This window comes from Ptychodera flava (genome assembly GCF_041260155.1).
Source record: "Ptychodera flava strain L36383 chromosome 23 unlocalized genomic scaffold, AS_Pfla_20210202 Scaffold_23__1_contigs__length_28996876_pilon, whole genome shotgun sequence".
Classification (NCBI taxonomy): Eukaryota; Metazoa; Hemichordata; class Enteropneusta; family Ptychoderidae; genus Ptychodera; species Ptychodera flava.
In genome coordinates this window covers 17304902-17317060 of record NW_027248277.1, presented here as the reverse complement: position 1 = coordinate 17317060, position 12159 = coordinate 17304902, and the positions used below count along the sequence as shown (strand labels likewise).

The 12159-nt window shown below is 35.3% G+C and overlaps 1 protein-coding gene across 2 annotated transcripts in view; it reads left to right on the top strand.

Moving 5' to 3' along the window:
- Window positions 1-12159, top strand: part of LOC139123517 (coronin-1C-A-like) — a 62805-nt gene that overhangs the window by 37394 nt on the left and 13252 nt on the right. For both annotated transcript variants that reach the window (XM_070689684.1, XM_070689683.1), the window contains exon 3: window positions 11080-11196. In XM_070689684.1, coding sequence (XP_070545785.1) covers window positions 11080-11196 — 117 coding nt within the window. The remainder of the gene's footprint in view (window positions 1-11079; window positions 11197-12159) is intronic.

The window sequence follows — 12159 nt, the reverse complement described above, 5'->3', positions numbered from 1 at the left end:
CATCATTTTCAATACACATCATGTATTGTTGATGTATGATTCAACTATACTGATGGTATGGTAATACCAAAGTCTGCACATAGGCTAGGATAGGGACAGGGATGTAGTAAATAGCAGAAAGCTGGCAAACACAACCAGCTGTCAGTTAAAATATGCCGGCTGTGAAAATATAGTTTTACAAATCAGGATATTTCGCACAAACTTAATGTGAACAGACACTACTTGTAACCGCCAGTATTTTCATTTTTGCCTTCTGTTACTAAAACTTTCTACATCCCTGCAGAGGATTTAGTTTTTAGCAGTTACACATCTGTGGATCACATATAGAAATGCCTATTACCATTTAAAGCAAAGAGTTTATAATATACGATAGAAAATTCATCATGTATTTGTGTGTGGTATTTGTCAGATACATGATATACAATATCACGTGGGATTTCATTCTAAAGCCAAGCAAATATGATAAATATAATCCCATCTCAATTAGCATTTAAAAAGGATTTAAAATTAATGCACTTTCTTTAGAATAATATGCCATAATATTTGCATACTTGATTCTCTAAGTTTTCAGTTGACCAGTTTGCGAATTCCTATCACAGGAAATGTGGGCATAAAATATTGATTGGGTTTCACTGAAAATGAATTGTTCGTTCTTGAGTATTTGAAAAAATAGAGTCACATATGTGAATAGGGTTTTTGTACAGTGGTGAGTCCGAATATCATGTGACCTTCAGTGTGTATTTATAGCATACTGTTGAAACAAGCAATTATAAATGAGACATTTGTAATGGATTGTCATTAACAAGTTGCTGATGAAATTCCAGCAGTATCGGTTCGGCGGACTTCCCCTTGGTTTCAAAAGACTTCCTGTGCACTAAGCATTCTTGTATCTAAGATTGCTGACAATGCACTGGTGTTTAGTTCACGTTATCAGTGTTGTTTGGTTTTAATTTACATCAACAATCATGACTGCATTCATTTCATTCCCAGCAACAAAGGTAACACTCTAATTATTTCATATTTATGATGTCATATCAACTCCAGTCACAAACAAGTCATTATTTTCCTGATTGCTCAAAGCACCAAGCTCATAGATCATGCAGATTGTTATCACAACAATTTTACTCATTAGTTCTCCTTTTTCGATAGAAATAATTGTCTTTTTGCTTTCGTATCCAAAATATTATGTCAACCATTTGATATCTGAGGAAGCTTGAGCCTGAAAAACATTTTTTTGGGAAAAAAGTCATACTCTATATCATTAAGGAATGTTGAAAAAAAGGTCGTGCAGGACTTGTGAAAAAAGTCTGCTTTGCAGTCATTCGGCCAAGGTCCTGAACTTTCCCAACGTCAAAAAGGTCAACCCTTCATGGAAAACTCGGATCTCACCAAATTTTAATATCTTTGAAAGAAAATCATGTGTGACAGTAGCATGAAAATTATTGAATGAGTGTACTTGAAGTAAGAGTTGATCAGTGAGTACACAGAAAGAAGGTACAAATCACATGTGAAGCGCCCTCATATGGTCCTGGTGATTGACCTTTCACCTTTCTTTTTGCTTGAAGACAGAGTTGGCATCAAATAGCTAAATTGTGAAAGCATTTATGGTAACTTTTTGAAAATTCACAATCTTTACATAAAATTCTTTGTTTGCCGTCCTCATGCTGGTAGGTTTTCAGAGAAAATTAAGAAAACAAACACAATGTTAACACTATTACAAATAAAAATATTATTTTTCAAAAGAAACCAAATAAAAATTGAGCTTGTAGTTTACTTATGTTTAACACTTATGTTTTTTGTCTGTGTTTGTTTTTCCCCTGGCTGGCTGGTAGGTTTTTCAAAAATCCAAGGATGGCAAACAAAGAATTAGCTTCAGATAGCCTTACAATGACTGTACCACTTTAAAATACCGGTAGGGAGAAGAAGTAGATGAGGAATGAATTCAAAAACTACCTGCACCATTGGTTCAGAATGTAATGGCTAAAGCTTGGAAACAATTTCTGTGTTTATGGTTTCTCTATACTTTGGTAGAACCCTGTCATTTTCTGTGATATGGTCAAGACCATTCTCAGGGAAAAGGGGTGAGAGGAGATAAAACTCAATAGCCATCCCACTCAATTAACCTGTACATCATAATTAGTTCATTGATAATTCCATATATGTACATGCAAGGGTAAAGGACATGTTTCTTTTATAAGCTGTCACAAATTATTTCAGCAGGTTTATCATAGGGATGGACTGGAATGAGGTGCAAATATAGATACCAGTATTAGAGGGGAGTGGACCCAGGGAGAGGAATGAGAGGGGTCAACTTTATGGTAAAGATGCAGTGTTTTCCACAAGGGGGTTTTTAGGGGTGGGCCACCCCTCTATTTGTGGAGCAAAATATTCATATCTTAATAACCATACAAAAGAATATATTTTCAAAAACAAAATGGTATGCAAATTATGCATTGTTATGTAAATTGACCACCCTTTTGTTTCACCAAGCTGTGGAGAACACTGAGACGCATCAACCTGATGCTAACCATATCTCTAATACTGATGCAATCCTGGGTTTTGTTCAAAATATAGACAGTGACTCATCCTGTTTGAATGATGTCTGGCCAGCCACTCCCAGATTAGCAAAAGTACCGTCACATTTTGTTGAACATGTCAGTCGCATGTTTAATAAGGCCTGTTAGGTATTCGTGATAAGGATTTCTATGCAAATAAAGAAAACCTGGTCATGTTTGGGTGAATGTCAAGGTTTGTAAAAAATACTGGTATCGTAACTTGAATTATTGGGGTTCTGTTGTCGTACCCTGGAAGGGATTATTTTTTTGCTGCATGTGTTAATATAGTGGTTCTACTCTGGAATGAAATTATCTGTTGGTTCAGCGGACCAATCACGCCCAAGAGATCATGTGATGACAGTATGAAAAAAAATCATTTGTACAAACACGTATGGAAAGCCTTGTATGCATGTTTGTGCACATGGTTTTGTTTGAACCAAAAAGTCCATGCAAATTCCCTGTTTTAAACCCAATTCTGTCATTAAAGAAAATCGAACCATGAAGAAATTTTAAAAGAATGAGAAGAATGATATTGAACTTGAATAGGGTTTCAATTCTTTAATCAAATTAAATAAAATATACATTAGAATTATGAATTATTTATAGTACAAACAATTTTCCTTCTTGACTATTCTGCAGCTTTTATTTAATTTCTGGCATGGTAAAATCAATGAATAAAACAACAGGATGAAATAAATTAAGAAAGCGCCGGTTGAAGTTACCAAACTGTCTGTGTCATGTTGCTGTCCTTACTGCCCTATGTTTCTGTAAATACATTTAGGTCCACTCAGCATGTAAGAAACTGTCAAGATGTACGAAAGCCTGGTGAAGAAAAGAGTCAATGAAGTAAATATTTATAACCTGCTCACCCCCATTCACAATGAAAAGGTCCATGCTCACCATTGATAACAATGGGTATGGGTCATACCATGGCGGTGAAGGGGTTAAAATACATAAATCCACTGCACAAATTTTTTTTCTGAGCAGCAGTGTCTGTGTATGGCTAGAATCAACAGGTGTTTTTTGTGTTGTCCTTCAGTAGAAAGTGATGACATCATCACTTTTTGCATGACAAAGACTGATGATGTAATTACTACAGTATCCTCCCAGGCAATTACGGTGTACATCTGTTGTTTGTTGTATTGTTGGAGGTGTGATTTCACCAGCTTTAGAAACAATGTTGAAGGACATAGTGTCAAAACGTTGATAGGTTTATTATTTTACAATTTTCACAGATGCTGATTAAATATGATGCAGACAATCTTTGAGATCATCATCTGATAGTGACCTTTGACCATCTTTTATTGCTCTGTACTGACGTAACACTTTGACCACTGCAATTTTTCCCACCAAAATTTTAATGCAATATTTTACCAATTTTTGTGAATTTTTCTGTAAGTTTTTTCACAATTTTGGACCAAATGGATATCACATTTCATCAGCTACAGTTTTTTATCAAAATTTTTGGCAAAAATCAGAAAAAATTGACTATGGTGACAAAAGTAGACTTTGGCGCTCAAAAGGTATTCTTGTCCCTTCCAGGGGCAGTAGTATGCTATTGTGAACATTGAAATAAGTACTGCAATTTTTTCTACCCCATTTTTGCACTTGGAAACCCAAGGCTGTTGTTGAATACAACAGGGCTATTCCAAAATTTGGTGTTGAAAGGGGGTGAAGGTTGAATGAAATACTGCAATTTTTTCCATCCCCATTTTAACACTTGGAAACCCAACACACTCTTGTAAAATACCAGTATTGTAGGATTGTTCCAAAATTGTTGTTGGAAGAGTTCAAGAATCTTGTATCAGATAGCAAGTACTAAAAGCCCAAGGTCCTTGTTCCAAAGATAGAGTAGTGTAGTGTAGTATATCCTTCTCAGTGCTGCACTATATGTATCAGTTATCAAATTGAGGAAATTTTCAAAGTTTATCATCCAAAATTCCTGTTTATCTATCAAAAATATTGTATTTCAGTGTAGTTTAGATATTGAACACTATGCATTTGGTAAAAATTTGGAGTAAAACGAGAAACTGCATTTTACCAACAGAACAAAACCACGTAAGATTTCTGAAAAAAGTTGTAGGCAATTGAACTTCAGAATTGAAGTGAGCAAGCATACACAGTGTGGCATCAGGGCCTTATACAAATAACCCCATATCGATTTATTCTCCATATTTGGCAGCCCTCCACTCTGGAAGGCTGATTTCAAAAAGGAGAGGTCACGACCTTTCAACTTGGATGACCCATTAATCACTCAGGTGACATATCAGATACCTGTGTTGTTCAGGTGTCTATGGTATGTGTTCATGGCCCTGTACACACCATTCATGCTGTGACAAGCTAAAACACAATTTTGTAAAGCTTATTATCCTTTACGTATAGTGCCCCAAGTGTGCAGAGATAATGCAGGTATTTTAATGAAATTCCAGGCTGATACGCTGGACTATTGGACTTATAAATCTTAAGTTCTTTATGATGTCAATGCCTGATCAATGAGAGCCTAAATAGCGTTTGACAGGAATCAACCTGCCACCCCCTGAATTTGGTACGACCCAGTGTTTGTCAATTGTAAAGTTCACCCAGTAGAAGGTTGAAGGGGTGAGTGGCTTGGTCCATTGTGCATGTGATAAAATTGTTGTTCTCATCTGTTTGAAATGTGTACAGCCCGGAGTTATACCAATCCTTGTACTTGAAGACTAGAATAGAATCCACGGCATACTAAAATTCATGCCGAAATGGGCTTTATGTACTGTACCACCTTAGATCTTAAAATTTGAGAAAAAATCTCACCATAGAAAATCAGGAATGGTTTACAACATAGTACAGCAACAAATGAATTTTACTACAAAGCTCACTTTGTTATTTTTTTCATTCAATGGCCCTTGAAGTATATTGTAAATAAATCCCAAAGTATTAAGTTTTAGAGTATTACAGAGTACATTATAAGCTTATAGTTATTAAAAAGATTTAGAGTTAAGGCCTATTTACGTGTTTGTTATAAATCACACACACATACACACTGTATTGACAAGCTAAATACTAGGTATTCTATCATATTTCAGAGTGTAGAGCATGAAATATGAAGTTGTTGCTCAGAAAAAAATGTGAAAATTAAATTACCAACCCCCATGACCAAAATTATTTTTGATTGCCACAAAAATGTAGCATTAATTTTCATGAGTGAATCTACTGCCTGGGTTTGTCATATCTATGCTGCACTAAAATATATAACATTTTAAATGCTGGGGGTCACTTCATGAGGCAAAACAGCTGATTTGAAAAGAGGCCAATTACTGATGTAAAATATTTGCATAATTTTATATTTACAAACCTTTATTTAAATGAATTATGCTCATTGGTGAAAGGTGTCTGGTATTTGTGAAAGGAAAATAAAATATCGTAAAACAACAAAATTAATAGAACAAATTCAATTCTAAGAAATATTATGTAAACGGCTGGTACAGGGTTTGTTTGAAGGTGTGATTTTCATGAACGGATTTGAATTTTATACAGTTACCTGTAATAAAAATGCTTATATAAATCCAGAAATCCAGAAATGATGGTTTGTCATACACTGGCATGTTGAAAAGACACGGATATATTTATTGACAGTTTACCAACAAAACACGCAATAATCAAATCTATGATAAAGAGATATTCAATGACTTCTTTGTTTAAAATATTTTGAACATGAAACTTCAACTTCCCATGTTGATATTAGCACTTTGAACATATTTGTTGTCATATTCTCTGTTATGCCTTGTATGTTCAGATGTTTGGAACTTCAAGGACCAGTAGCTGTAACTTTTGTTGATTTTTTCACTCTTTTGTTTTTTATGTGCATTGCATGTTCTTGTACTTCTTTGAAAGCATGTTGAAACACCAACTATTAGGTTGCCAACACAGTGGCTGTATTTGTAAATATGCACTGTTATTGTTCACATTTGAATGTAACAATAATCGGAATTACTGACCAGAATTCACTTGTCAACAATAACAATGCAGTCTACACATGTACAGACTGAGTTGACAAGCTGAATACAGTGATCTCCACATGCTTTGGGGAGTTGAACAAGAAACTGGAGTTGACAAAGTGAAAAAAAATCATCAAAAATTACAACCACTGGCCCCTATAATGATATGCCATACATCACCAGTCGTACCTTGAACAGATTAATCATCCAGAAAATGACAATTTAATTGTCATGTAAGCACTGTGCAAAGTTTATTAAATTTAATCTGAAATGATTGGTGATGCTTTCATCTTAATATCAGTCAGTTAGGGATCATCTCACAATAAGGGATCATGTTAAGTTAGGGATTGTGGCACTGTTAGAGGTCATCTCACAATTAGACGTTTTCCTACGGTGTTGGATAAAATGGACTTAACATGCACATATCGTACTGGGCATGCGAATAGGCAGTTTATCTCTGGTTATAGCATTTGTTAGTCCCCACGGACACCGTCCGGGGGACTTATAGGTTTGGTCATGTCCGTGCGTGTGTGCGTCCGTGCGTGCGTGTGTGCGTCCGTGCGTCCGTTCACGCAGATATCTCAGAGATGCAAGAAGCGATTTCATTCAAACTTGGTACAAGGATTACTTCATATGTCATACAGATGCACGTCGATTTGTTTTTGTGATACGATCCAATATGGCCGCCAGGCGGCCATTATATTACGATTTTTTCATGTACAGAGCAATAACTCAGACATGATTCAACCGATTTTATTCAAGTTGGTACAAGGACATTGACCAATGTCATAGATATGCACGTCATTTTGTTTTGTGATACGATCCAATATGGCCACCAGGCAGCCATTTTATTACGATTTTTTCATGTACAGAGCCATAACTCAGACATGTTTCAACCGATTTTATTCAAAGTTGGTACAAGGACATTGACCAATGTCATAGATATGCACGTCATTTTGTTTTATGATACGATCCAATATGGCCACCAGGCAGCCATTTTATTACGATTTTTTCATGTACAGAGCCATAACTCAGACATGTTTCAACCGATTTTATTCAAAGTTGGTACAAGGACATTGACCAATGTCATAGATATGCACATCAATTTGTTTTGTGATACGATCCAATATGGCCGCCAGGCGGCCATTTTATTACGAGTTTTTCATGTACAGAGCCAGATCTCAGACATGTTGCAACCGATTTTATTCAAAGTTGGTACAAGGACATTGACCAATGTCATAGATATGCACGTCATTTTGTTTTGTGATACGATCCAATATGGCCGCCAGGCGGTCATTTTATTACGATTTTTTCATGTACAGAGCCATAACTCAGACATGTTTCAACCAATTTTATTCAAAGTTGGTACAAGGACATTGACCAATGTCATAGATATGCACATCAATTTGTTTTGTGATACGATCCAATATGGCCGCCAGGCGGCCATTTTATTACAATATTTTCATATACAGTGCCATAACTCAGACATGTTTTAACCGATTTTATTCAAAGTTGGTACAAGGACATTGACCAATGTCATAGATATGCATGTCAATTTGTTTTGTGATACGATCCAATATGGCTGCTGTGTGGCCATTTTGTTACGATTTTTTCATATGCAGAGGCATAACTCAGGCATATCTCAACCGATTTTATTCAAAGTTGGTACAAGGACATTGACATTTATCAGTGTCATTTTAATTAATTTGTAATTGCATAAGTAATGAACTTTCCTAATTAGGGTGATATAGCCACAAATTAATACAACGTCAAATGTGATGAAACTTGATACAGATGTTGATCTCATAGTGTCGTAAATACTGCATCAAACTTTATGAAATATGGTACCAGTGATAATCTGTCAAGTGTTAGAATTGTATGCAAAAATGTTTTGCAACATCCTGTTGATTAATTCCTAGTTGACTCATTTTATGAACTTTAGGATGGTAGCCTACATTGGTTTTATGTTTTCATCACCATGGAACTCATTCTTGGCCACTGAGCGCCATCTGTATCAAAGTATTTTTATCACAGACCTAATTAATGAAGAGGACTCTATCCTCTTAGGACATGTAATCAAGTACCCATTAACAAGTGGGGACTGTGTCATCAACGATGACTTGTTTCCCATAATACAGTGTCATGTGAAAACGTTGATTTTTGACGTACAGCAGCATTATGATATAGCTTTGCCTATCTTTTGCACAATCATGAACCATGTAGATGATTCACCATGTTTCACATTAGGCACTTCCTGAAAACATTTGCAATGATACTCAATCTTTGTAAACTACAAACCACAAACGGAGATTTTTTCATGCTATATTGTTGACACAGAAATTGATCTGTTGGTAGTGTCGGTGGCGGTTGACTGCCACAAGCAGAAGCTCATAATAAATATTCTCTCAATAAACCATTGTTTTGGTGCTTCCATAGTTTATTTGCCAGAAGTGTTTGTATTTCTGATTTATCTTGATGATAAATATATCCGCATCATGGTATGATACTACTAGTAGTTGTCTAAACACGTCACTGCCATCACAGCTGCCGCTAAGTGATGGATATGTTTCAGTGTTGTGTGTTGCTGTGTACAAAGCTAAGCAGAAAAGATAAAAAATGACAGTTAATTGACATAGTACAATGTTGGTGCTGTCTATGCAGACATGAAAATACATAAAATATACATCATCAGGGCATGAAAACCTACTGGTAGTTATTTGGTGAAGTATTCTGACCATGCGGATTGATGATAACTGATAGTGCTAAGCTTGGTAATGTGAGGGGGGAGGGAGGGAGAGAGAGAGAGAGAGAGAGAGAGAGAGAGAGAGAGAGAGAGAGAAGGGGGGGAAGGTAGGGAGGGAGGAGAGAGATATGGAGAGACAGGCAGAGAAACAGAAACCAACTTAACAACAATTGATAGTTTAGTAGGCTATAAGAGGAGAGACAGGCAGACAGACAGACAGACAGACAGACTGCATTTCAATCTGTAAGGGGTAAGAGACTGCAGACTTCAACAAGTAGGCATACACAAGACATGCTAGCAGACAGGACTTTGAAAGAGTGATTAAGGCAAAAATCTGACATTGTGATGGAATTTGAAGGAAATTCAATTTGAAAACTTGTATCTGAGAATTTTAAATACATTAGAATGGTAATATGTACTGTCAGTATTAATAAACTAACTAATATTTAGATCTATAGACCTCATTGCCTTGCGAATTGTTTTCCTTCAGACATTCCTTGATAACCTGTCTTGTGAATTATTTAAGAGATCACTTTTTGGAGAGTGAAATATTCCAAAGTGGGTTTTAATAACAAAGCTTGACTGTAAATAAATTTCATGGACTCCAAAGCAGTGTTGACACTAGACTGTTTAATAAGTTGAAAACAATAAAAATAGCATACCAAAAGATGAGTACTGAATTCTAACAAATACAATTGCTACAGCAAAGATATCCACTTTTACACCGTGCATGATTTTAAGAATAATGTGGAGGCACAGTTAAGTGTGTTTTCCTTTTGTTTGCCATTATCAAATCTATATACAACAGAATAAAACTATGATAAATCACAGATTTTAATTGCAAAGTATGAAAACGCGTGAGATGCTCTGACTTCCAATTTGTGCATCATGAGCACATAGCCAAGAAGTCCGACTCTTTTTAAAGGCCAATTTACGGTAGTATGGCTTTGAAATCGAAAGACTTCCAACTTTTCATCAAGTTTAAAGAAGGGAACTTTAAACCATCCCTTTTCAAAATCAAGGATAAAAAATCAAAGGTCGCATTCCAAAATTTTGTAATAGAGAATTAAATTGCCCAAAATTTACTGACTCTGGAAATTCAAAATGGCCGCCTTCCCAGTGTGGTAACTTTGTTAAGAAAAATTAACTCTTTGGATTTTTAAAAAAAATGAGTCATATAAAACTTCAAAATTACCTCCCGCAAGTGGTAGACCAAAAAGGTATTGTAACAGTATGAGAGTCTGAATATCTGAGAAATATGCAAGGCGCATTCTACATTAACAACCATATTTCATTCCATAGTCTTCGTCTAAACTTTACCATCAAATGTTACATTGTTGAGAGTATTTATTAGTATTTGCACTCAAGTCTGATTGTGTTGCCGATCCAAAGATTAGAAACAGGAAGGGCACCGACAATACAGAAATGATATTCATGTGAGAAATTTTATCACAATGTGTAATTATTCATCAATATCATATCTGACCTAAAATATCTTCCTTACACTTCTCATTTTGAAACATTTTCCGTACATTCCTTTCAGAACATAAAAAAAGTTGAATATTGGAATCAAAATTGATTATACGGTACTGTCAGATTAAATTACGACAACTCAGTTCACATCAAAAGCAATCAATCTAATATGCAATTTCCTCAGTAATGATATTCGTTAATGCAAAGTGTATCAATTAGCATTATTTAAATATGCAAATTAACTTATAATGAGTCATTATCAGTGGAGAACATTCACTGATATAAAATCGTAAAAGCAATGCTTTAATTGATATTTCCTTTTTTCCTCCACCAGACTGGTCGTATAGAGGTCAATATGCCAAAGGTCACAGGTCACCGTGGCACTGTATTGGATATCAAGTGGGATCCGTTCGATGATAATGTTATTGCCTCATGCTCTGATGATGCAACGGTATGTAAATATGAATGCTGATCTCATCAAGGCCAATAAAAAATAAACTTTGGAAGAAAATAATCCACGATAACCGGACAACTGTTTTTGTTGAAATGAAATCCAACAAGTGGCCTGTATGAAGTTTGTATGGGGGCAGTATAACAATACATGATATGAACGAATACACGTAGTTAATATACAAATTTATGGCACAGCTTTAAAGTGAATTTCATTTGAACTAAAGTAAGAGGTCAAGTGAGATGATAAAAATATTTGCTGGGTATTTTCTGCATTTAGACTATGGTAGATAATTTGTGACATTATATATTACACAAATCTCAGGCCAACAACTATTAACATTTATTAAAATTCTTACTTGGTGTGACCACAGATTTTTCAAACATCAGCAAGGAAGGTACAATTTACAACTAAATAATTTGTTGACTTGTAAATCACAAATGACCGCAGCAAGTGAGTACACAAAAACTGAACAATCAACCGAATATGTCGCCAAAGATTGAAATGGTGATATTTTCAAAGACTGTCACTTTAATGGAATCAAGAACGTCTTTCTGAAGACTGAATGATATTTTTCGGGTGAGCAAAATGCAAAACGTTACAGCTTAAGGGGCTTAAGCCTCGGAAGTTTTCAGAGCAGAACATTTAAAATTAGGAGGCAATCCGTCCGACAGAGTACATTTCGAAGTTTTAACCCTTTGAGTGCTGTAAATTTTCCCGCCAAAATCTTTTGGTTCAAAATTTTCCAATTTTTTATGAATTTTTTTGTAATTATTTGACAATTTTGGACCAGATGGACATTACCTTTCATTTGCTACAGTTTTTGATCAAAATTTTAGAAAAAATCTGAAAAAAAATTGTCTGGGTCACATTTTATAGAGGTGACAAAAATTGACTTTGGCACTCAAAGGGTTAACTAACTCTTACATTTGATGATTTGTCTTCTCTTGTCTTTATTTCTAC